The sequence below is a fragment of the Tenebrio molitor genome, chromosome 7 (assembly GCF_963966145.1).
Source record: "Tenebrio molitor chromosome 7, icTenMoli1.1, whole genome shotgun sequence".
In the NCBI taxonomy this organism is placed as follows: domain Eukaryota; kingdom Metazoa; phylum Arthropoda; class Insecta; order Coleoptera; family Tenebrionidae; genus Tenebrio; species Tenebrio molitor.
This window is the reverse complement of record NC_091052.1, coordinates 19,253,899-19,281,345: the sequence shown is the minus strand read 5'-3', so window position 1 is coordinate 19,281,345 and position 27,447 is coordinate 19,253,899. Positions and strand designations below refer to the sequence as shown.

The following is a 27,447-nucleotide window of genomic DNA, read 5'->3' as shown; positions in this document are numbered from 1 at the left end:
TACTCTGCCTCGTTTATTATCAATCACCCCTATCACATCCCCCAAGTTATATTAAATAATGTTTTTCGTTTATATATTCAGTTGTTGCGGGACTATTTATGATACTGAGGTGATCACCGTTCATTACGGTAATTTGCGGCATTTGTTTGCAGTACTAGAAATAAAAACAATCGATTAAAGTTACTAACTGATAATAACAAAAACATACCGAAAGTAGTCCACAATTGTCATATTTACTGGAGCCTGTCGGTCTGATGAGATGAATTTGTCCGGAAACAAGGTCTTCAGTTGGTTTAAAAGACAATATATCTTGAAGACGCATTTTTAAAGTAGACAAACCCTCTCCTAACTTTTTCTTATCCGATAGGTGACCCTCGTAATTATCCAAGGCTAACTTGACGCGTGATTCCCATGTAGGTACCTCCCCCATCTTGTTGACAATCTGGTAGGAAAAGTTTTAGTTTGATTTTAGAAAACTCGCATAAGACTTACTTCACTATCGTTGATATTCAAAATCCGAGTCAAAAGAGTTGTTTCCATCTCGGATAAATCTTCACCCAAGAGCTTGACAGCTGCCTGTAAAGTATCAGGAGCAGCATCCAAGAAGTAGAGATGTAAACTAGCACCTTGCTTGTCTAATATTTTCGCTATTTCAAGCATCAAGGCACCACCCCATGATATACCAATTATGTTATAAGCTCCCTTAGGCCACACTTTAGTGATTTTCTGTGAAAAAAAGTTGCTATCATAACTATGGTTGGCAATCTTATCCTAATACCTCGACCAAATCAAGAGCAAGTTCTTTAATGGATAGAGGAGTTGAAGGTAAGACCGCACAGAAAGTGGGATATAACAGTTGCAGAGCCATTTCTTTGAGTTCCTTATCCCCTGACAGTCCAGGAATGATGAAGACCGGAGACAACTCTCTCATTTCTCTCGGTCCCAGAGTTACCAGTTGAACCAGCTCCGGTTTTGCCGGAGCTGAACTTGTCTCTTCTGTGAAATCTTCCAAAGAAGTCGGTAAAATATGAGTCAGCTCTAAAAAAATAACAATTTAGTTTGAGCGACGCATTTTTGATTTTATACTTTTGGAAAGTGACTGAGCGGTTTCTTTGTCAGAGTCACTAATCCCGTCGTCCCTGAGCCAAATATTCTTTGCCTTGCAGCTCAGTATTTCGTCTATTCCAGACAAAGCTTCGGTAAATTCTAGATCTTTCTGCCACTGAACATTGTACGTGAGAAAACTAGCTTCTGAATGAAGCTCACAGATTCCAGCAGCGTTTTTGTTGAAATTGACGAGAACAGCTTTGGGTGCTGTGGCTCTCAAGGCGTGCTCGATGTACTGAACTGATTTGACTTCACTCATGCGAGAACCATTGTTCTTGCTTGGTAACAAGAAGACAAGGTGGATAGGTCCAAGGAGATAAACTTCAGAAAGTAACTCAGCTGCACCTTCTCTTGTATGAGCTTTTGGGGGAACGTAAACTATGTCAGCACCAAAGTAGGATTTCAGTAGCGAAATACGACGGTTGATGTAAAGTTGTTGCGGTTTTGAATCCGATGAAATTATAACTTTGCGAGCCCCACGGAAAATAAGCCATTCAACGGTGTCGATCCAAAGATCCGCACTACCACCTGCAAGAAGGCTGTCAATATATGTATTTAAAATAATGTGTCAAAGTGGGCAAATTAGGTTGGTATCATTCAAAAGCTCTATGCTCGTAGTTGCGCTTTTTCATGGTTCCAGGTGCCCCCCACTTTTAGTTTTAGTTGCTAGTATGAGTTGGTATCATTATGAGACCTACCATAAATCAAATACGAGCTTTTGGAATCACAAATAAATTGTGAAGGATTGTTCAAAATAAACTTGTTCAAAGAGATGTTGTTGTTGTTGATCTTGATTAAGATTTTGCCAATACTGCCCGAATTGCTTAAAGTGCTGAAACACAAGTGATAAAATATATAAAAAAGGTTTATTAGAATTTACTTCAAAATTTGAAGTATATCTTGGTGTTCCAAGACTTTTCTGTAAAGCGGCCTCACGGCACCATTTTCAACACCTTCTCTGAGCAACGCTCTTAAATGTTCTTTCGTTTCTTTCGATTCAGTGCAAACATTTTCGAGACTGACCACATAGAACGAAGTGTTTTTTAGAAACACGCTCATTCCGATACTGTTGCTTTCTTCCACATCGTATTTACCAATCTGAAGGAATCTACCATATTCTGCCAAGCATCCAACAGAACACTGGAGAGAACTGCCGGACAGGTTATTGATAATTACTTGGGCGCCGACACCACCAGTTGCCATTAAGAGAAGAGGTTCAAAACTGGTGTCGTCGCTGCTGAAGATGTTGTGCTCATTTAACTGAAACGTATTTTATTAAAAAAAATTAACACGAGTTGACACATTCGTACGCCTGGGAACTGTTTCTTAAGAAAGTCTCTCTGCCATTGTGTCGACACTGTTGTGTAAATTTTACAATTGTAGTGAGCAGCGATTGTTATTGCTGCTAGACCAATAGCTGAACATCCAGCATGTATCAAAACTGTTTCACCAGCTTTCAAATGGGCTTTTTCAACCAAACAGTAGTAAGCCTAGACGGAGAGCTTTAGAAGATAGAATTTAGACAATGATAGTAGCTTACGCTAGTGTACGCATGTGGAATTGTAGCAGCTTCTTCGAGAGTCCAGTTCTCGGGCACTTCCCACGATAAGATTGGATCCGGTTCTAGTTTACAGAAGTCTTTGTTAAGCTGAGCAAGACCCATAACTTTTTGACCAGCGGTGGTCACTCCCGAGTAATCCACGTTCCCAAGTTCTTTTTTCTTTTCTGAAGCAGGCAGAAGCGTTTCGTCCCTCAGGTTCACACCGATATAATTGACAATTTTGTTTTGTATGGCGTTGCTGCTAATATTAATGTTGCTGTAAATATTGTTCTTCAATTTAAGAGGAACAGGTATGACTGTGCTCAAAACTCCATCTTTCACGACTGAGAGCGTCAAGTCACGCTTAAATATTTGTTGCAACTGAGGATCATTTACATTGATGTCCCATTTCTTATCAAGAAGAAACACAATCCTAAGCGAGGACATTTTAGTTGTTGCCAACAGTTCAACAGCAAAATTCTTGATTCCTTCTGTCGGAATTAACGACGAAATTAAATATGCACTGGTTTTCTTAGCTTCAGCAGCGCTCACCGCTGTAGCTAATTCATTAACCCAAGAAACAGATCCGCGCGATAAATCTTTGATACTCAAAGTATCTCCTTTTACTACAACAACTTCAGGAGATTTATTTTTTGATTTTCGCACAATGGAATAGTCCAGTCCATCGACACTGAATTGGGCGATTTGAATAATTTCAGTACTAGTTAACAAGGTTTTGCTTGTGCGGGCTAAGAGGAAACCACAAGAAGATGCAATAAGCTTAATTAACTCCTCTGTAACAAAGTCGTTGAAGACGAGGAGAAACGAATAAGAACCTTGAATACTGATGTTTTTGCAATCTTTGGCAGAAACAACGTTATGCTAAAAGAGTACAGTTAACACGGTACATGTTGGTAGTACGATGGCTTACATTTAGCTTGGCATATTGATTACAAACATTTTGAATATTTTCCAAAAGGGAAGGATTATCGCTTTCAATTTCCGTGATAGTGACGCTAGATATAAATTTATCTTCTGAATTTTCCAAAACAAGTTGAAGGGCCATATTGATACCGTTTTCTACGTTCTTGAAAAGAAATTAATTGTTAATAACGGGTGTTGTTTTAAATTTGGCATCGAAGTTAGCGTTGAAGAATCGATTGTGAACGCACCACCGGATTACAACTCTGATCAGCTGCATAAATTAAGGTTCTCGATGATAACGACAACTCATTCCTCATTTTTGAAACTCCAAATTAAAAGAGAGGACCTTATCGATAAATGCCGTGAGTATAACAAAGATCAAAGTATTGGCATATGTCACTATTTTTAGTGATTTTTTGTAACTTGAAATTTTATATTTTAAGGCCCACGAGTGCCAAAAAAGGCCCAATTTACACACGAACGAGTTGAATACAACGTTTTTTGGTTCGACGAGCCCCTTAAAAGCTCCAAATCGTTTAAAATCTTTAAAATTAGCTTGACGTTTCGTTTTGACAAGTTGTGACATTTATCAAAATCCGTTCACATAAATAAAAGAAAATTCTCAAATTCTGACAGTGTCGAACCAAAAAACAAGTTTAAAATCGAAAACTGGACACAGCACAAAATAATGATCTTTTTGGCAATGTGAAGTTCTCCATTTAGTTAATTAATTCGATTTAAATTGTTGGAATATTTTGTAAATAAATGATAAACCAGTCACAAATATTGCAATACGAGTCGCAAAAACAATTTTTGAAAAGTGTAAATGGTGGACTTTTTACCGACATAAATCCGATCTCTACTTGACATTAACTCCAAATTAACTAAATTAAGTGCATTGGAAATATTCGTCGTAACCGTTGTCGTTGCCTTATTTATCATCGAGAACCTTAGTTTAAATCTAACCTCACTTTTTGGGTGTTTTTAATATACAGTTTGAAAAATCAGTCTCTTTTAAGACGAGAGGTTGATCAGCTGTTTAAATCTAACCTCACTTTTTGCGTTGTTTGCGTTTTTAATCTGCAGTTTGAAAAAGTGTTTTTATTTTTAATACGAGTGGTTAGTTCACAATCGACTCTTCAAGGCCAACTTCGACGCCAAATTTAAAAAAGCACCCCTTTTGGTTCGCTTATGCAACAAGTCAACTTACAGGTAAGACGGTAGCGGTAAGAGGAGTCAATTCAACTGAATCAAAAGACAGTTGTTTAGAACTTTTCCCGAATGGAATAGCCTTCAAACCGACAACTTGAATTCCTTCGCTAGATATTACTCCAGTGGAAAAATCATAGCACACTCGTACATCCTTCTTTTCGGTTGGTATTTGCTCTTGATTGACCACAATTTGCTGTATGTTTTTTACAACAAATACATCTTGACCGCGTTCGCCATCTTGGAACAAGTGTTGCTGAATCATAGCTTCCACAAAGGGTGCCCATTTATTGGCCCACTGGGTGATCGCAACTGAGCCATCTTCACCGATAGTTAAATTTTTAATTGTTTTGTATTGTCCTGAATATTTGTAGCCTCTGTGTTGAAACTCGTTGTAAACATCACTTCCAGACAATTGAATGTGATCTTTATCGATTTCCACGTCAATAAAATTGCCCAGACATTTATCTGCAGGATTTGGGAAAGTCAGTCGTCCTGTGACTAAAATGTCTTCCCCAGCTAAAACTTCAAAATCACCGCTTCCTTTTTGAATCATGGCGTGTAGCGGCACCGAACCGACTTTCGGAACTGTTAACATCTTCTTAAAATTAAGATTTTCGAAAACAAATTCCTTGTGTTCGGTATTCAAATTTTCAACGATGTCGAAAATGGCACTCTAGAAAAAAGTATTAAAAAACACATTCAAAACTGAATTTATTGACGTTACCAAGTATGCTGAACAAGGTAGAATGATTTTGTCACCTATTTGATGTCCCACGCATTCCCTAAACTCTTCACTGTTGAGAGTGACTTGAAAATCTCTGATACCAAACAAGGATTTTAGTTTTTCCTCCAGTCCGGTCCTCCAGACTTCGCTATGTTCCCATTTTGCCAAGTCTGCCAAACATTCTGTTCCTCTACTTACTGGGTACTCAAGTTTTGGCAGCAAATTGGTAATATTCATACTCAAACCGGCTAAATACAACTTCCCCAGAGCCGAAAGTAAAAATTCAACACCACTCTTGTACCCTCTCTGAGTCAAGGGGACATTAGTACATCCAGATTTCACCGATCGTTTCAAGATGGCTTGAAGCAATCCATGAGGAGCAATCTCTATTAGAACCGAGTCTTTGGGAATGTGTTTTAGACCTTCTTCGAAAAGCACAGAGTTTAGAAGATTATTCGTGTGGTATTCAGCTGAGGAGTGCTTGGCCAAGTGCGTCTCCCAATCCTCTTCTTTATTCGATGTACTGATCCATTTTGCTGATCTTGCTACAGGTTCTGGTAGGATTTCCTTCAAGTATTTCAACAAGCCCGGTGCTGCTGGTTTGATGTATCTACTGTGGTAGGCAATGTTTGCTACGTTGACCAAACGAGCAAACGTTCCTTGGTCTTGTAATTCTTTGACAAACTTTTCCATGTCTTCAGTAGGACCGGAAATTGTCGAACTGTCAGGTCCATTATGACACGCCACTTCGATACTAGGTGGACACCTGTCTTTGATCTGCTGGTAACCCAAACCTAGAACAGTTGAGTGAGTGGTTTTCTACTACTGTAATGAGATTTTACCAGTAGCTGCCATCATCCCCTTGATGAGGGTTGCTTCGAGAGAAGCACGTCCTCTAGAATAAGCCGAGAGAATCATCTGGTCGGCTGTCATACAACCATCAGCATAAGCACAACCTAACTCGCCAACAGAATGACCGATTATTCCATCAGGAACTATTCCCACTGACTTAAGAACGTCAGTCAAAGCAATTTGGATTGCAGCTATCCCAACAAACGAGTGCAAAATATTATCGAAAGTTGTTTTGTCCTTGCTTGTGATGATGTCGAGTAAATCAATTCCTTTGGGGAGCAAAATTTCATGACACCTGTTAATGGTATTCGCGAAAACTGGCAGTTTCATCAAATCGCTGACCATACCACACCACTGACTTCCCATTCCAGAATAGACAAACCAGATTTGACGTTTGTTACCCAAGTGATACTGCAAAAATTGTTACAAGAAAAATTTAAGAGATCTGATCATACTGACTTCACTTTCTTCTTTCGCAGTTTCTGCTCCTAGAATAGTATAGCCACGATATAAATGTCCCAGAATAGGTTTGGAGTACAACTCTTGAATAAGCTGGACGTACTCAAAATCAATAGAAGGTTTAGATTTTATCTGAGAACCAAAATTTTACTCATGTTGCTTGGCCTAGTGGAGGCACTTACAATTTCCAGGACCTCTTTGATGCCACTTTCCGTTCTAGTAGATGCCAAGACAAGTCTAGGAATGTCGTCTTGTAATTCACTGATAACCTTTGTCTTTTGATTTGCTTTCAAAAGAACATGGCCATAGTAAGAATCGATACCGATACCATTAACTGCGGCGTATTTAGCTCCCCATTTGCGGTTTTCCGTAACCACTTGGATGCTCCCGTTAATGAGAGGTAACAGTTCAGGGTTCGGAGTGTTATAGTTAATTGTGGCTGGAATGGTTTCGGTTTCCATCGCGATTAAAACTTTGACAACGCTGAAAAGGCCTGCTGAAGCTTCACTGTGGCCAGTGTTTGGTTTAACAGAACCAACCAAAAGAGGGTTCTTGCGGTTCTTGCAGTACACTTTCTCTAGTGCTTCCAGTTCTTTTCGATCAGTTTCCTAAATACGGTTTTAGAAAATTTCGCGTAAGAGTACTTAGTACCCACAGCTCGACAAAAACAGCTTGGCACATAAACACATAAACTCTCTCGTTTCCTCTTCTGCGCATTTCATGGGCCAAGCTGTTTTTGTCAGCTGTACTTACTTTCAGGGCGCAACCATAAGCTTCCACAAATTCGACTTCACTAGGGTCTACGTCGCATTCGTCGTAAAATTCGTCGATAAATTCCGCCAAGTTGTTGGCATCGATGTCTAGAAGGGTTCCTTCACGGTTCCCGTCGAAGCGGGTAGCAACGTTGATAATACTTGCGTAAGAACGCCTAGCCTCGCTGGCACGTTGGATGTATAGTACCACAACACCATCGCTTCTTCCATAGCCTTGAGCTTTATACGAATATTACCTTGGGATTCTAAATCATTGTGACACTTACCATCGATGTCAAAAGCTTTGGTGAGACCGTCAGGTGAAAGCAAACCCATATCATGATACAGCCACTGAAATTCGGCATTCAGAACTAAGTTAGCTGATCCCACCAGTACAGATTCACATTGTCCAGTTTTTATAGCTTCGTATGCCAGACGCAAGACTTCGATGCCACTGATCCAATTACTGTCATAATGAACACTCGGACCTTTCAGATCAAGCCAATAAGACACCCTGTTGGGCATCATGGCACGAGAATGACCAGTAACCCCAAAACCACTGAGAACAGACTCCAAGAACAAGCTGTCGTTCTCACCCAGCGACGAACTCATAAAGCATCCAATTCGTTTTCCTCTGACTTCGCTTGGATTAACACCTAACCAAAAAGTATTTAACTCTGTGAATTTACGCAGACTAGAAGAATGTACCAGCATCAGTTAAAGCTTCGAACGTTCTTTCGAGGATAAGTCGATGCATGGGGTCCATGAATGTACATTGCTGACGATGAATACCGAAATATCCGCTGTCGAAAAATTCGGCAGGGACTTTACCGATGACGTTGGTAACTCCTCGTTCGCCAGCCTTCCAGCGACTTTCCATGAGATTTTCATTGTTCAATAGGCGATCTTTGAATTCACCAATGTTCATACATTTGGGGAAGTACCCGCCAACACCAGAAATGACGACGTCGTCTTTAACGAAATGCATTGCGGTAACGTCTGGGAAAAATAAGGCCAAATCACAAAATGGTCTAACATAAGACCCATAATTATGCAGACATGGTTTGCGAATTTAAACTTTTCTTGTTGGTTATCGTCAAATGGTTACATTAGATAAATATGCAAAGAATTTTCACCTGTACAACTAGATTTAAAAAAAAAACTCAATTAATTTCATTTATCTACGTCGTATAAGTGGAAGACAGTGCAATGTGCATAAGGTAAGGCACGCAGTGTAACAAAAAAATTTGTCACAACACAACATTAATTGTTGGGAAACGTTGCATTTTTTAAGAAAAAAATACAAAAAAAAGTTCTTGTTATTTCAGTTTTGAATCATTAATTCATGCACTACAATATTATTTTTATGAGTTAAATAAATTTATTCATCTAATGGATATGGTCTTTCAGTGGATAACATGGTTACATTTTAACCAAATTGGGAACTAAAAGGTGTGTAGTGTAAAGTTGTTCTTACAGAACCAGTGCCTTTTGACCCACTGCCGTATGTCAAAAGCATTTGTCAGAATTGATGGTTTGGTTCGATAGGAAAATTTCATAATTTATTTGCGGTGATGGACATCTAATTAAAAACTATACAGTAGGTATTGTATAATGTAAACATTTTTTCACCGTTGAACTTTTCGAAAATTGTTCCGGCAGGTCAATTTTACCGTGAAATCATTTAAATTTATAATTAAAATGACTTTTAAATTAGATTGGCAACAGTGTTGGCAACTCGATTTGAATTGTCAAAGTGACACTTCAAAATTCAATACAAAATATGAAACGGCTAGTTAACAGTTGTATCCAAGCCGGAGGAGAACACTTTGAACATTTTGTATGATTATCAATAAAAGTGAATTATTTTCTAGTGCTTCACTTCTTTTAAATTAAAACTATTGAACATGAGAGGGGTCTTCTTTTTTGAGCAGATCATGTGTAATATGTAACACATCATAAATTTAGTCATTCCCCAATTTTACATAGTGACAATTGTTAGACGCTTGTTAATAAACGCCAGAAAGAAGAAACGTCAATTTTCGTGCAAGTTTATTTGTTATACCGTGCGATCAACAATTATTTAGATCAAAGAAGCCTTTCGAATTTGTAAAGTGTACCCGAATCTAGACAATCAGATAATCTGGATGCACGGAAGTATTTTTGGTTGTATACTCCTCTTTCAATTTAAATTTGCAAGTTTTTACCGAAACTCGGGCAAAGAGGCAACAGCAATGTATTGAAAACACCACTACGATCCAGTGATAAATCTTTTACGTTCTGAAGTAAAAATCATTTTTACGTTAAAATTTTATTAACAGTGACAGATACGAAAAATCTGACGCTGTCAAAGTCATAGCCGCCCCTTATTTAAGTAACTGTTGATCGCACGGTGTAATCAAAATAATTATTATATAGCCTGAACCCTGAACCACGACCTTCTAAATAGTCGAGACGCAAACGCTCTCTCCGGCCTGTTCATTTGAGCCACGGCTTCCTAGATTAATAAGAGTCGAAGCCTCTAATACGGCTGGTCGAGTTCATCAGTTGCAAGCATTTTTTCTGTTCCTGAGAGGGCGCCACTATACATTTGTGTATTTGGCTGCTTAACCGCGTACAAATCTCATTTTAAAAAGAATCATAATTTGTATGTTACATACACTACTTCAAAAAGTAGATTATTGATAGAAAAAAAAACATTAATACGATTTTTCATTCATTTAATTAAAAAAATATTCGTTTTTTGGTAGAGGGCGCTACTATACTTTTGGCTTTTGAAGGAACAGACAGTTCAAGGAACTCGACCAGCCGTATTAGAGGCTTCGACTCTTATTAATCTAGGAAGCCGTGATTTGAGCAAAATACCATTATGCACTTGTGAGCCGTTTGGCGCTAGTGAACGGGGGATTTGAGTTCGGAACCACGCGATTTGAAACTTGGCTTTCTGTCATTGTGTTGTCACTTTGTCGAATAAAGGCATTTTAATCGAAATTTTCGGTTAGTTAAGCCAATTCTGTTGAATATGTCAAATTTATGTTATCACATACACACATGCGCACCTGTACTCTGAATAAACAAGTCGTTCACCAGCACTCGCACGTTAATCATTTCGCTCTCCCGAACACCTTCCCGGACCTACGCACATCAGGTTATGGGCCCGCAAAGTGACCAAAGACAACGCCGATCACTTCTTACGTAAGTTCGTGGAGACCCACGATCCACTGAATTCCGAAAACGTGAACGTAACGACACGGAATCGAACGCACGCCGCCATATCACACGAACGACCAAAAAAAACGCAAGAAAAACGAGTGTCCAAAAAACCACGAAAATTGGAAATTGTGCAAACGAACGACAAAACGAACAACGAAACGAACGGCCAAAACGAACGACAAAAACGAACTACGAAACAAACGGAACACGAACAACATGCCGCCAACGAACAATCAAATTACGTTTGAAAAACTTCGAGGTCGAGAGAACTATAATACATGGAAGTCCGCCATGCGAGCAGCGTTACATCTCGAAGACCTATGGAAATGTGTGACCGGCGACGTCACCGACGAAGGCAAAAACATGAAGGCGCGATCCCGAATTTTGCTAGCCACGGAGCCCCACATCTATATCCACGTAGAGGATGCAGCGACGGCCAAGGACGCGTGGAACAACCTCGCTCGCACTTTCGAGGATGCAGGCCAAAACAACAGGATAGCATTGATGCGTGCATTAACTGACACCAGGCTCGACAAATGTCAATCAATGGAAGAGTACGTATATCAGATCATCTCGTACTCGAATCGTCTCAACGCAATCAAGTTCAAAGTAGACGATGAATGGATCGGAACCTTTTTACTTGCTGGCCTTACTCCCGAATACGATCCGCTGATAATGAGTATCACCAGCTCCGATAAACCGTTATCAGGCGACGAAATAAAAACGAAGCTCCTTCTAGAATATTCGATGAAAAACGATAACGTCAAAAAAACGCGAGATGATAATGTTGCTATGGCGAGTAAATTTCAAAACAGAAACGCACGAGCTCAAAAAACGAAAAATTGTTTCAATTGCAATAAACCTGGTCATTTCAGCCGAGATTGCAGGTTACCGAAGACGGACGCAACAATTCGAGCCGAGCAAAAAAGGAAACAGCAAGAAAAAGCCTTCTTAGCTTTCTCCACCGCCCATGCTATGGATCCTGATGCTTGGTACCTGGATTCGTGCGCTTCAGCGCATTTCACTCATCGTGAGGATTGGCTCGACAACGTCTCTAGCACGTCTGATTCCAAAATCGTGCTTGCGGATAATACGAAAATTGAGAGCAAATCCATTGGCTCGACCTTGATACCAATCCAGATTGACAACAAGCCGGACTTCATCAAGGTCCACAATGTCGTTTACGCACCAGAAATTTCAACTAACTTACTGTCGGTCAGTAAAATAATCGAAAAAGGCCACACCGTGGAATTCAAAGGATCAAGATGCGAGATAAAATCGAAATACGGAGACCTTTTAGCAACGGCACATGATCACGGAGGAATCTACAAACTCGATTCAGCTGAACAGTCAGCAAACATCACCACGACGTCACACGCACCCGAATTATGGCATCGAAGAGTTGGTCACCCCGGAAACTCCATTGCGGTCCACTTCAAGGAAGCTGTTACCGGCTGCAACTCCGTTCCCGCCACAGAGGGCACCTGCGTTCCGTGCCTTCAAGGAAAACACCATCGAGGCCCCTTCCCCGAGGATGGTAAACGAGCCGTGAACCTTCTGGACCTGATACACAGCGATCTGTGCGGACCAATGGAAAACGATTCTCTCGGAGGATCACGATATTTTTTGACCCTCATAGACGACCATTCTAAGAAAATACACGTTTATTTTCTACGCCATAAAAATGAAGTTTCCAAGTGTATTAAAGACTTCAAAATTTTTGCAGAAAACCAGCTTGAACGGAAAATGAAGGCCCTCAGATCCGACAACGGCAAAGAGTACGTCAACAACGAGTTGAAAGCCTACCTCGAGTCCACTGGAGTACGACATCAACTGACCATTCCGTACACGCCTCAGCAAAATGGCGTAGCAGAAAGGACTAATCGAACCATCGTCGAGAAGGCTCGATCACTCTTATCCGATGCAGGTCTTCCCAAGGCTTATTGGGCCGAAGCGGTCTCAACGGCAGTTTATCTCATCAACCGCACCCCCACCAGGGTCCTCAACTTCAAGACTCCCGAAGAAGTCTGGACCGGACGTAAGCCCGATATAAGTCACCTAAAAATTTTCGGCTGCAAAGCAATGGTTTACGTACCAAAACCTCTTAGGTTGAAGTGGGATTCACCCACACGAGACGCCATCTTTATAGGTTATCCTGAGGAATCCAAAGGCTATCGATTTTACGATCCGCAAACCCGCAAGGTATTTAAGAGCCGAGATGCTGTGTTCATGGAAACTGAATTTTTCGCCCAGCTGAAACGTAACGAGACTAACGTGGCAACTTTCGAGTTAGCTGTTCCTACAGACGACGAAGACGACGAAGAACCTCAAACGGCATCACCAACGGCAACGACCAAGATTCCCGAAACGATCAATGAAGAAGAACCGCAGAACATGTTACGAAAAACCACCAGGAAACCGAAACCCAAGAAAGACGACGATTACGTTTACTACAAGATAAACGCAATCACCCACGAAAACGAAGACGAGGATCCTCAAACTCCCGAAGAGGCCCTCAATTCCCCAATTAAATGTTTTTGTCTTTTTATAATCCTTACACGTCTCCAAATAGCATTTTACATGTCATCTTTTTGACATTTAACGTTTCGCGCCAATTTCGGCGCCGGCAAAGTAGCGCCAAACGGCGAACGCCGAAAACTGGCAAATGAACAGGCCGGAGAGATCCGTGCCGGAGAGAGTCAAGCGTCAAGCGTCTCGACTATTTAGAAGGTCGTGGCCTGAACGTTATGGATGTGGATTAGGGACTTGTCCTTAAATTGGCACTACCAGCAAAAGTAACTAAACGCGCCAATAAGGTTATTGAAATTTATGACAGATCTCACTAATGTACAGTTCAATCATAAGTTTTTAGCGACTTTGAGTTTGACAATCCATATACAAAACATTTCGACTATACTTACCTCCTCACTAGATGTATTTCTTAAAACACCACTCGAGCTACGTTCTCTTGGTGTTTCGCAAAATACGTCTCGTGACTCGTAAGCCGTAAGTACAGGATTATTCACGTAAGATGACGAGCCTGATCAGGTAAACTAGGCAACCCAAAAGACAATTCACAAAGCAATCTTGATCCCTAGTACATTATCCGGCATTACCATAATGCACATATCGCGCGTTCAAATGAAATCCTAGGCTGGGAAGGCGTTGGAAACCGCCAATTGCTGTGCTTTTTTAAAGCGTAGATTAATTGGAGCATGTTAACAGCTAGCCTAAAATTTAGAGCCAAAAAATCTTTCTTTTTTTTTCTTTCTTAGCAATGTTTTACATTAAAAATGGGATAAACCTAACGATTCCTATTCTCGAGGCAAATATCTAAGGGTATCCTTTGCTGAAAACAAACATGTTCAATTATGTCCCGATTAAACATAAACAAATGTCATTCGTGTCAAACGGCGGGAAATTCAAATTTTACACTGTTCTAACCGGTTTAATTTTTCCAACCCCTACTCAGCCCAGGTTTTCATTTGAACGCGCGAGAAAACATAGGTGGTTTTTAACGTCAGCCTAATGAATGTCAGGTTCTGACAGAAAAATACCTCTCTCAACAAAGTATGATTTAATATTTAATAACAATAATAAGCAATTAAAATCACAAAAGTAATTGGTAAGTAGGATCATATCGGTTCTGTCATCGTTCGAAAACCTTTTCTAAATAATACTAAATATGAACAAAAAACGCAATGATAGATATAGCTTTCAAATTAATAGAATACCTACCTACTTGGATTGCTGTTTTAATTTTTAAATACTAAGACACAATGAATGCTTTGTAAAGTGTATTTTGGGTTGCATTTTTACCTGGTCAGGCTCGTCCGAGGCTCGTCCTCTTACGTGAATAATATAATCGATTATTTTCTACGCTCTTGTGATATTATACCGGATGTATCTGAAATACGTGTGTTAATTTCAACCAGTGAAAGAACTCGCCAATTTATTAATCTTTTCTCTATTACTTTTTGCAAAATTCGCAAACATATTCCAAGAATTTTTTCCCACCAATTTTTACCAAACGAGTCGTTTTGTGTGATTAACTAGGCTCAATTTTTTGTAACCATGAAAATTTTAATTTTAATTGTTAAATTTTTTTCTATAACAATGTAACTTTTTGACAAGGCTCCATTTCTATCACAACAGAAAATTTTCGCCCTTATCCATAGGCGGGTATACGCTTTGATGACTAATTTATTACAAATTTTTAAATCAATTTGTAATTCTTTTTCGTGAAAATGTTATAGAGAAAATTTTAATGAATTAGCGAATTCATTCTCTGGTTAAAATAACACACGTATTTCAGATATACCCTGTATATTAATATTTTTATTTTATCGTCCCCTTTATTTTCCCGCAACATCATTGATTTTTTTTTTTAATAGCAAGCCCCATTTTTTTTGCGTCGACATCGATTTTTAAATGTGAAGACAAAATGGAAATTCCAATTTTACACCGAAGTTTCCATAAAAAATAAATTCTTTAACAGGAAAATGATACATAGCTGAATCAACAACTGGGGATTATCACTTAATAGTAATTAACGTTATAAGTCCGGGAACTCATAGTTTACAGTATGAGTGAGACGTTTAAGGACGAGGCGACGAAGGAGCCGAGTCTTGAAACTCGAAACGAATACTGTAAAAAGAGTTCACGGACGAATGTCGTTATGTATTTTATTTCATCCTGCCTCAAATTTCGTTTGAAAGAAACATTGAAATTAATTTCAAAATAATTTAACAAATACTCCAAATCTAGTCACATTTTTGGAACATGATTAGCAACGGCTGTTTGGCAATTGTTTATTTTGTTGAAATAATGTTGTGCGTCAAAATGACTTTTAAAGCAAATACGCCAGAAATTGTAAGAAAATCTGCAGAAGCCTGTGCTGAATTAATACCTAGCAAGAGTAGCAAGTCTGGTGAAAGGTATCAAAAACAATTCAGCCAGTTTTGTAAATGGAAATCAGAAAATAATGTGAAGAAAATTACCTACGGAAGAGGTTATGCTGGCTGGCCTATTTTTTAGATTTGGTTTAAATGGTTGTATTATTTTATTTATGAACTAACGTTTTTAGTCTGAGAAAGTAAGTGCATCATCTTCTTTGTGGCCGAAATAGTTAAATTGTTAATTTGTATTTAGATCTAGTTTTGAATAAAACATTTCTTAAACCTGAATAATTGTTATTGCGATTTGTGCGATTGTTACTTTTGTGTTTCCAATAGCAACACTTAACCGGCGTCCGGCCGTTTTTTGCGTTTTCCCGGATTCAAACTGATGACGTAAAGTATTGAAATTTGACACAGGATGAAATAAAAAATATTACATAACACATAAAGTCATTGATAGGAAACGGAAAAGGGTGGAAAAATGAAAATTATGGGAAAATGTTTTTTTTAAGCAAATAAAATCAACTTGTTCAGGTTCTTTTCTATTTAAAAACTCTGCGGGAACTATAAAATTTCCATTATTCCAAACTTTCGGCGTGCACAGTGTATCAGGGAATTTTAAAATGTTAACGCCTTGAAAATTTTAAAATTTTTGTTCATAGTCTACATCGACTATTTTTTTGTTATCGTACCCTATGATTAATATGTACTTGATAAATCATTCTGTCAAATAAAAAAACAGATTTCATTGAAGTATATAAATTAAACATACCTAAGTATTGACATCTTTCTACAGTACCAAGCCTCTTTGAGACCTGCAAGTAGTTCCTCTACGTTCTGGCGTTGTAATTAAATTTGGTTTTGATTTATAATTTTCTGTATAGTTCAGATCGGGACTATAGGAGAACCATTCGAGTTATATTATGTTAGATTAACAAATTCTGCAGTGTTATTCAAATCATCATCACTACATTGAAACTTATAAAGGGTGTTTTTTTAAATTTGGCGTCGAAGTAGGCGTTGGAGAGTCGATTGATATCGCACCACTGGTGTAAAAGCGTACGATTTAAACAGCTGATCCCTGATCCGTAACCTGTATAGCGTGTTCACAATCGACACTTCAACGCCTACTTCGACGCCAAATTTAAAAAACCACCCGTTACAGGGTTATTATAAATGATTGTAGTCGCTTCACATGAAAAACATCAAAATGATGTGAATAAGTGAGTACACACCTTTTACATAAAGGAGTTAAATTGGGTGCAAAACAAGTTAATATTTTTGGATTCAACCGTTATTTAAAAAAAAAAAAAATTCTCATCACCGCACTTTTCACCTAAAAAATGACAGTGATAGCAACCAAAATTGACAGTTCACATGAAAGCGGCAAAAATTTCATAACATGGGCATGGCCTGCTTCGACTATAATCATTTATAATAACCCTGTATCTATACAGGGTCTTTCACAACTCGTGCCCTAGAGAAAAAGAGGAAACAAGAGATCGCATTTGGATGTATAATTTTGAAAAAAAAAGTCTAGCTTAAAAGATATTCGAGAAAAGACAACTTAAAGTTAACCAATCAGAGATCTAACCTCCATGATGTGTTTGCCGTAATTTTACGTTGCTAGGATTTCATTTAAGAAAAAACATCTTTAAAATATTTGGGCGATTGGAGTTGTTTTTGAAAGATGTCACTCTCAAATTAAATTTGTAATAAAAAAAGCCAAAACCTTTGTTTATTTGGTTACAATCATGTATTCAGCCGCTGATTATTTAGAAATGATAATAATTTTTGGGGAATGTGAGCGTAAGGCCAGGGAGGCAGCAAGAGTCTTCGAAGAACGTTTTCCGGGCAGAAATGACAATTATTTTTTTGTTTGCAACACATTTTTTTGTTCAGCACTGTCAGAATTTGAGAATTTTCTCCTATGTGAACGGATTTTGATAAATGTCACAACTTGTCAAAACGAAACGTCAAGCTAATTTTAAAGGTTTTAAGGGATTTGTAGCCTTTAAGGGGCTCGTCGAACAAAAAAACGTTGTATTCAACTCGTTCGTGTGTAAATTGGGCCTTTTTGGCACTCGTGGGCCATTTTAAAACGCGAGTTAAAATGACCCACGCGTGCCAAAAAGGCCCAATTTACACAAAAACTCGTCAAATAAACTACATTTTTTTTTTTTGCTACAATACGTTGTAATAATAATTGAAATGACCTAGAATGCCATTTAGTTGCGACTATCAAGCATCAACCACTACCCCACGAGTCCGAGGCCCGCGGCCTGTCCAAGACAAAACTTGAGAGCGCGGCCGACCTGGAAAAATCATCGGTGGGTTTTGCACATCAGAGCCTCTGTAACCGATTTATTGCCAGATCCGACACTGGTGGCTCAGCTCAGGTCCGTGGAGTCGCTACACTCCAAGCATCTCCTAGAATCGCCCATAGGCTTTGCTTAAGCAGTGGGCATCTGAACTTGCAATGTAATGGCAGCTCTAACATTTCAGATTGTTAACCTAAATTTGTTGAGAATGAAAAGTCAAATCTAATAGTGTCAAAATTAAAGTAACCCAAACATTTTTTGTAGCTGATGGTATTATTTTTGAAACCTAGCAACTGGCTTTATTTGGTTGAATATCACACCTCGAAATGCCCTTCTGGGATTGGTAGAATTACAAGTCTTGTAACTCAGTTATGAAAGCAGTAGTAAATTCTTGGTTTCTATTTTTTGACAACTTGTTGTCGTTGGCAAGTGCCCATTTTTCTCTAGGGCGCGAGTTGTGAAAGGCCCTGTATAAATACAGGGTGATTCTGAAATAAGTTTGGAAAAAACCCGGTAATTGGTGATGATGAGAAGAAGTCATAGACAAAAAAATTTTCTTATAAAATTTTTTTCGTTTTTGAGATACAAACGATTGAAAATTTGGTCAAAATTGCTATTACGCTGCTGAGTTAAAGGTGATTACCTGATTATCTTGGTAGTTTAGCAACAATAATAATCAAAGGTAAAATGTGCCCGTCAGTCACAAACGTAACATTACTCCTCTCGATCATTTCCATAGAAACATTTACAAAGCAGTGTACTTGCACCTACAACTGTATTGTAGAGTTGATGTAACAATGGTTGCTAATGAAGTGAACAAATTCGGACAAATTTTCCCAATTCATAGGCGTTGAAAATACGGTGCGATTAATTAAAAAATAAATCGAGTCGGCGTGTTACCTATGGCAACCCATGCTATAGCATAGGCTCCAAAGCAAACTCGATTTATTTTTTAAATGATCGCTCGGTACAAGGATATAGGGTAATTTTCATCCTTTTGATTTCACCTCCAAAAGTCATTTTCGCAGAATTAATTTGTGTCAAGGCTACTCCACTTTTTTTTCCCCAAAGTTATTTCAGAATCACCCTGAATATTATAAATTTTCGACGGTGAAGAATAAAATCCCATTAATTCAATTCCCCAAGTCTTAAAAACGTAATTTTTACATGCCTTTTTAAAATGTTGAATCACTTAAGATTTACATCAAAAAATTGATCGTCAAAAAAAATGCTGTAGGGAGAAACTCGTCCTTGAAAGACGTCTGATTTGCAAGAAAAAAGAAAAAAACTGTGTTAAACGTGGCTGCAGATGCAAAAACGCGTATGAAACAACCGCGCAGTTTTGCCGAATTTTGGTCACCCTTTTTCGCACAAACGCAGGTGTTGCAGGTGACATATTTGACGTTTATCTTGCTAACCTTACAAACACTTACAAATATACAACATTTGGACGTAATTTATTATTCATCCATAAAGGACTATAAAACACGATCGGGATATTTTAGGAAGGTAATTTGGTTCACGTACGCTTCCTGTGTTTTCAAATAAATTAATGACTCTCTGAACCTTAAATTTTGTAAAGCCGACATTTGGATAGTTTTCCATAAGAAAACGAACTGTGTCATTGAAGTTCTTAAGGGGGCCTTACACCAAGGCAACAATTGGCAACATGTTACCAGCAATATTTTTTTGTAATGACCGGCAACATTACTAAGAAATGTTGCAGGCAACATGTTGTCAATTGTTGCCTTGGTGTAAGGTCGCCTTTACCACACTCTCCATAGGCAAAAATTGTTTCCTTTTTTGACAATATTGAAATTTCAGCCATTGTAGTCTATTTTTAGAGTATTTTCAATAAATTTACAGTACGCAATTTGACTTTTCTAATAAAGCGCGTTCACTTTTGACAGATATTAAAGAGTGTACAAAATGTTGCATGGCAATTTTTCATCAATTGTTTCAAAAGGTAACTGCTCAAATACCTTCAAAATTTAGATTAAATTTTTAACAACAAAATCTAATCTTTTCGTTGAATCAGACGAGTGATTTAGTTAATTTTTTGTGTAGACCCCTATTTTGCTTTTATACACATCTATTTCTTAATGTTTAACAATCTAATAATAATTGCGCCTAATTTTCAATAAAGGAAACATGTGTTAAAATTACATTATTTTTTTAACTTGAAGTAATTTTATTATTACTAATTGAACCTTTACCGTCTAAAATATCTGCATTTTAAATTTCATAAAAATCCGTTGGCAAATATCCGAGATACATATTAGGCTCTAAAGTCTTAGCTGAGACACTCTGTATAAATGCTATTAAAAATATAGGAATATGACATCCCTTTCATATGGACTTGATTTGATCCATTAGGCCATAAATTTTGTAAGTTAATTCAAGTGCATGCTATAAAACTCTACATTATTAGGTACCTATGTAGCCACCTTCACGTTTACATAAGGGTTTTCCGTATCGATGGTCAAACTCTACGAAAACAAAATACTTTTAGTCTTTAGCTTTCAAGCAAATTGTATCGGAACCTGATGATTCTTTTGACAAAGAAGCTCCTTCGCAGGAGCTTTTATAATAGATATAAAAAGTTGTAGTTTGACCAATGACGAATTAGGTATGTCTAAATTATTTTTTCTACGATCGTACAAAAAGTGAGTGTTTATTGCATTTTTCACACACGACACACAGGACTGAACTGTCGTTTATCGTTGTTTTTTTCACGTTTTTTTTGTTCGTTCGTAGAAAAAATGTTGTATACAACACGTGCAAAAAGTGTTATTGCACTTGACGTGTTGTCCCACTCGCCTGCGGCTCTTGGGACAATTTTCACGTCGCGTGCAATAATCATTCACTTTGTGCACTTGTTGCATAAATAGCTATTAATGTTCATTGCACTAGTACGTGGCTCCACCTTGGATAGTCGTACAATGTTGTTATTATATTCCTTAGGGACGTGGTTAAGGAATTTCCCTGTTCAATGAACAGCTGACACCGGTCCAATAATGAACGACGGACACATTCAAAAACGACTGGAATTTCGTACGGCCATGGTTTTCAGATGACCCCGTAAAAAAATCCATGCGATTCAGATCTGGGGAGCGAACCGGCCAAGGTATCGGACAGGTCCTACTACCTATAGGAAAATCACGTGCCTGGAGACTAGAATGTGCTGGTGCACCTTCATGCATAAACCATATTTCATATCTCAGCTGTAGATCGACCAGGTCTACTCCATTGCGTAAGTCATTTTCCAAAAATTGTGTGTAAGTCGTCCCCGTTAAGCGAGCTGGCAACACAAATGGACCTATCAAATAGTTGCCAACTATCTCACACAACACATTAAATAATTGAAAATCTGTGTTGATAACCTCTACCATGTATTGCATGAGAATTTTCTTCAGTCCACACATGCATGTTATGGTTATTGAACATTCCTTTCTTTGTAAACTCGTTTTATCATGTCCTGCATCTGTCATAGACCACTCAAATTTTCCACGTTCTGAAAGACGTCGATGAATGGCTGCGAAAGATGTATGATGAAGCTGCTGCCTATTCGGAAATACATCTTTGCAGCCTCTCTGTCTTTCCCGTACACTAAATGCATATCTGCCAGTTCTTCGGAAGTATACCTTTTTGAAAACACACAGTTTTCAATAAAACTAAAAGTCGACAAATGATTTTCGTGAGCAAAAGGTAAATTATTTTTTCATCGCAACGGGAATAGTAGTTTATTTGACGAGTTTGTGTGTAAATTGGGCCTTTTTTGGCACGCGTGGGCCATTTTAAAACGCGAGTGAAACGAGCGTTTTAAAGGCCCACGAGCGCCAAAAAAGGCCCAATTTACACACGAATGAGTTGAATACAACGTTTTTTTGTTCGACGAGCCCCTTAAAGGCTCCAAATCGCTTAAAACCTTTTAAATTAGCTTGACGTTTCGTTTTGACAAGTTGTGACATTTATCAAAATCCGTTCACATAGGAGAAAATTCTCAAATTCTGACAGTGTCGAACAAAAAAAAGAATTTTTGGTACAAATTAACCGCTTTACTTTGTGTGTTCCTTTAATATAATTGTTTTTAAGATTTTGTCGATTCTCTCGCAAACTAAGCGTTTTTCACCCCACATGTATTAAAAGTTTTATGCTTATTTTTGATCATAGAATCAGCCCTGAAAGTTTTTCGGTGAAATTCTGACACACCCTGTATAACTCCAATTTCTGTATGTATTAACAAACGGTACTATTCTATCAGATGTATTTGGACGACTGCTTTTCTCGTTGTAGATCTCAATTATTTTTAGTTATTTACCGAGTCTCATCCATAGCCAGACCAAAAGTGTAAACTCTTCTAAGTGAAAGTCACTAAAATTAGTTAATGTTAACTTTCTTGTCCGCAACTTTTTTGCTTTGAAATAAGCGAATAGAAGTAAACGACAGAAATTTAAAAAAATCTTTCATCTGTTTAAATTTTTACCATTATCAATATTCTGTTCGCTAAAGATGATTTTTTTTTCTAGAAGACTAAACTATTTTCCACACATTTTTGGAGTTTTAACATGTTTCTGCGAGGTTACAATCCAGTGAGAAACTGCTAAAAACCTTCTGAATAAATTTGTTATATACCTAGTTGTGTTCAAAATTTTACATTTCTAAACCATTACAAATTCTCACCTTGAAATGTTTTGTTTAATTTTAAATTGATCAAGTGATTCTGCTGTTACAACAATGATGTTTAATATATGTATTATTTCACACATAAAAATATAACAAATTAATTTACGAGTCCTATTTCACCTTTCAACATATTCAGGTTTCCTTTCGTAAATTTCACAGACCGTGATATCTACTAGATTACGCTTTGAAATTATGATTCCGTATTTAATATTGCTGATCGTTATTATTGGTGTGGTCAAAATAAATGTTTAATGCCCTAGCGTTTCCATGTACCATGATTGAAATGTTGTAAATTGTTAATAACTGACTTACTTGTAGGTGGAGAACTCTGCAGTACACACAACAATAACGACTTAATCCCCAGCTACTGCATTTATATCATTGATAAAGTTGAATACGTCTAACATTAGTGAACCTACCTTGAACTTCACCTTATTCAAATAAGGGCAACTGAATACAATTCATTCGAAAAAGACACAATGCTAGACGTTCCTGTTCAAATTAGCGACGCTTTTTACAATGTTGATTAAAGACGGCTGAGTTTCCTGTGAAGCTTTGTTTTTTAGTGGTTCAATCGATTAGAAATACTGCAAAATATTCCTTCGTCAAATCAAGAATGATTTTTCTTTTAATTGACCCGTTGGATTAATGAAAAATGAAAATGCCACGTTAATATTCACACTTTATTAACCAAAAACAAACATAAAACATCTTATCTAAATATGTATGTACTAAACATCTTGCATATGGAAAGAACAATAGATATGTGCAATGTCTAAAACTGTCTTTTATGCCTCGCACACGTCATAATATTTTATTGCCTAATTTTAAAATCTACATGAATGATCCGTATAATACATAAAACATTATAATCAATATCAAAATATTTCGAGCTGTTACTCATTTTCAAAATCTGATATGAAGATGACGAAGGATTGAGCAATAAAAACCCGAGACGACTTGCAATAATTCCCGGGTCGAACAATAAAATACAATGCCACCGAGAGAAGGATATGTCCGAGATATGGTAACATTTCTGAACGAGCCAAAATTATGATGAGTAACAGCGTGCCCTCTACTGCTAATACAATTATACAGTCGTGTTGTGTTCCATAAGCAAAAAGCACTATAAATAGCGATACATATAGGTAGATATTTTATATAAATCTATTTTGCATCATCTTTTACTATATCTTGTATACAACATAATCTACAGCAGCAACACTGTAGGTTTATTATTTAACGTATTACTAAAAAATGAGAATAAAGCGAAACGTTACCCTGAAATTTGTTGCCGATAATAATTATTATTACAAAAGTTATATATTTGCATTGAGTTTCATAAGTATTCTTTTAGAAATACGTTTCGAATTGTCTGTGCTGGCAACCGCTTTTTAAAAAGTACAAAATGGAATCATCAAATAATTTTGGCATCTTATTAACACTAATTATATAATCTCACAGAAACAATACTGCTCAAATTTTTTCTTGTTTAAATCGTCTGAAAGACAAAGACAAAATTCTCTTTACAATAAACTACCTACGTTTTACATTCTCTTAATAATAAAGACCCTGTTTTAATAAAGGCTATACAAATGATATCTCACGTTAGCTGATTGTGATTTTCTTGAAATTCAGGGTGCGTCAGGGTGTCAGATCCCGACTCTGCGTGTGATTGATGTATATCTGTTATTAATGTGAATCAGTCACGTCATCTTCAATACAAAAATTCAAAATATATTCTTTCCTACCGGTTTTTTTGGTTTGTTTTTAATTTTTGACTTTAGAACTACCACATTTGGCACTGAAAGTGCTGTCAGCATTACGCTACAGACAAAGCTAACCGTTGATTGCCTGCACAACACGACAACTATGATATAGCCGACATTAAGGCCCCTGCTAATTCCTACACCTTCTACACGAGCAGGGATAGCCAACATGTATTAAGTAACCCCCTCGTAATGATTGAGTATTGCAACACTACCTGAAGCATCGTCTTGATAAAAATTGTCACATTCAAATTATAAAACAGTTATTTGAAACGCTAAAACTAGGTAGTATAATAGTTGTTCGCTAGACCTAACTCTGAAACATGGAGTTCATAGAAAGAATTACATTATCTCAAAAATTTCAAATGATAAACACAATTTTGTACATGTGTCTCGAATATGAAAAAATCTTGATCCATTTATTTGGCACATGATTACATTACTGTTTTTTTTTTTTAGTCGGAACGATCACCAATCGCGCCGCTCCTCCTTCCCGAATCGCACTTCCTCAGTTACTGTAAAAGTTGCGAGAGCATCGACAAGCCAAAAACTACTAGATGGAAGTGAGTGCGAAGGAGGACCGAGAGCGCGATTGCACACCGACATCGATAATCTATTTTAAGAACACTCAGTAACACAAAGGGATAACAATAGATTGTCCCCATTATAGTCAAACGTTTAGATCGAATAAAATTACATCAATAATAAACATGAAAAATGTTAGTAAATAATAGACTAGATTATATATCACTACTACTAAATAACAAGCCAGCTGTTTTAAAAAAATCAACCGTTTCTGTTGGTTAAATCGAACAAAATCGAGAAAACCGTTTCACTGGTAGCCTCTACACGAACCTGCTGTTCTTTAAAAAAATCCGGCCGTAAGTACAGCACGTCTCAATAGTATTGTATAACCAGATTAACTGTTAAGCACTACAATAAAGTTATTGTATAACATCTCGCGACAGTGCATTGTTACATAACGTGATCACAGTGAGCTAGCTACCACTAACCACAAATAGACTGTTTGCAATAATAACTGTAAAAGTATTGCATCTGAAACATTTCTGTTCGAGTGATATGAGCATTTACGGCATGAGCAAAAAGGGAAGAGTCAATTTGGCACAAAAATATCTTTCTTTTACTCTTTGTATCGAGGAAGAAATTACGTAGACAACGAATACTTAAGATTTAATAACATGCACAGCCCAATGTAAAAAATGCAAACAATCTCATATTGCACAGCGATCTTAATACCAACTCGGTTCAACTAGATCACAAAAGTGCCCAGATCACTCTTTAGTATTCGACTAATCACTAAAAAACTAGAAAATCATCAGTCAAAACTGGGAATCAATACTACGATAATGTTCCCGGTACCCATCCGGCACCTCCGGTACCGATATGTACACGTACATCCTTGACAATCCAGGTCTGATATGGTGATGGAAGAGAGGAGAGAACCCTCGGTGCCGGATGAGTACCGGTGGTTCCCCGTTCTGAGTATTATACTAGGCAAATCAACGTGTGATAAATAAATAAGCTTAATAAAATCACTATAAATAAATAAATACTATATACGCAACAGAACGAAAACGTTGTTATCAATATATATATATACCTTGGAAGTTATTGTCCCGCCATATTTACATAACAAATCGACGTAAAACGAAAATGTACAACTAATTTCTAGCTTGTTCGACTTTTAACGAAATAATAACAATTTCCAAGTCGCGAAACGGTCCTGGCAGTATTTTCGAGACCACCGGTCGGAGCGATCTGAGACTAGTTTCGGCAGAGCTAAATCGGGAACACCACCGGAGCGCCTCGAAGATAATGTGTAACGGACCGACGTCGCGAACGATAACTATTTACATTTTGGCACTTTATTCCAGTCACTAGAGAAACTCTCAGGAATGACAAATAAGTTACTTTGGTTGTGTCGTTCTTTGGTAAGCTGAAAGAAGTGAAAGCACGTGGAGGAGGGTAATAACTTGCAAAGTATAAGCAGAATCGAAGAATTTAGTCTTGTGAACAGTTCAACTGCCTCAACAATCCAACCAATTCGCGTGAAACATTAGTACAACTGAAAAAATTCAACTAGAAAATCGCTAACAGACAGTAAACAGTAAATTTTCTGATTGTATCTAAATATATCATATAAATACGTTATATCATTATAAAAAATTAAAAATAACGAATCTTTGGCTTGTTCCCCATTACCAATCTTTTTTTGTAAAGTATCCATCATAATTTAATGACAATATTGTCAGTATTTGTAGTTTTCACAGATCAGACCATAATTTACACGGTATTATCTGAAATACCATTGAGATTGGGGATCAGTGGGTGGCACCAAGAACTCTTGATGCCAGGGCCAGTTCAGTTAATGGATCGGGGCCTTTACAATGTGGTTCGGAGCGATGTAGTGGTATCCGGGCATCGGCAAGCCTGCAGTCTCCATCGATATCCTGGTGAACACACACATTTTACATCAGTGTTTATCGAAACGACAAGAACGACATACGCCGGACGATCCTCACCGATCATCTGACGTACGCCACCGTTCAACCCCACATAAATTACTGAAAAACATACTCTACTCTACTCAAGAAACAAAACGCTGCCGTCTTAACCAAGTGTTAATTCGGATTAGACAGGAAACAAAAAATAATCTTAACTAAACGGTTAAAGAGGTGTTTGAAAGCAAAATAGTTATTATTGTCGAAGCGCCATTTCCGCCAAACTCCGGACTGAAATGGTGCTTTCTCTTATTTGAATTTAGAGTCGTTAGGCATCGATAGGAAAATGGATGGTCAAGCTTACCGGGAATGTGAATCTTCTTGCCTGGAATGTTTGGTAAGGCATCGGTCTGTTAGCAGGCTTAGGAGATGGACACACAAACCAAGTTACAACTTTCACACTCGAACATTTTTGACTCTCTCTTGACACTTAATTTCTTCAAAGAAAATTTGTGTACAACATCACGG

General features: G+C 37.6%; 2 protein-coding genes across 3 annotated transcripts in view; both read right to left on the bottom strand.

Moving 5' to 3' along the window:
* On the bottom strand, positions 1-23,066 carry LOC138134760 (fatty acid synthase-like). Its single transcript, XM_069053233.1, has 19 exons — positions 23,001-23,066; positions 8,279-8,569; positions 7,858-8,226; positions 7,572-7,810; positions 7,001-7,426; positions 6,819-6,950; positions 6,350-6,770; positions 5,508-6,301; positions 4,782-5,456; positions 3,579-3,734; positions 2,648-3,529; positions 2,418-2,597; positions 1,988-2,367; positions 1,806-1,939; positions 1,087-1,635; positions 779-1,038; positions 493-726; positions 209-442; positions 1-154 (listed from the first exon to the last, which is right to left on the bottom strand). Exons 2-19 carry the CDS (start codon positions 8,556-8,558, stop codon positions 47-49), a joined length of 6,453 nt encoding a protein of 2,150 aa, XP_068909334.1. The 5' UTR covers positions 8,559-8,569; positions 23,001-23,066; the 3' UTR covers positions 1-46.
* Positions 23,067-23,357: 291 nt separating this feature from the next.
* The window catches only part of mub (poly(rC)-binding protein mub), a 127,624-nt gene continuing 123,534 nt past the window's right edge, over positions 23,358-27,447 (bottom strand). For both annotated transcript variants that reach the window (XM_069053248.1, XM_069053249.1), the window contains exon 9: positions 23,358-26,928. In XM_069053248.1, the coding sequence (XP_068909349.1) occupies positions 26,844-26,928 (85 nt within the window). In that variant the 3' untranslated portion in view covers positions 23,358-26,843. The remainder of the gene's footprint in view (positions 26,929-27,447) is intronic.

Coding starts and splice junctions, on each gene's coding strand:
- LOC138134760 (XM_069053233.1), bottom strand. CDS start 8,558: ATGCATTTCGTTAAAGACGACGTCGTCATTTCTGGTGTTGGCGGGTAC. Junction 7,427..7,571: donor CTTATGGTTGCGCCCTGAAA/GTAAGTACAGCT, acceptor AACCGTATTTAG/GAAACTGATCGAAAAGAACT. Junction 1,940..1,987: donor GATATACTTCAAATTTTGAA/GTAAATTCTAAT, acceptor CTTGTGTTTCAG/CACTTTAAGCAATTCGGGCA.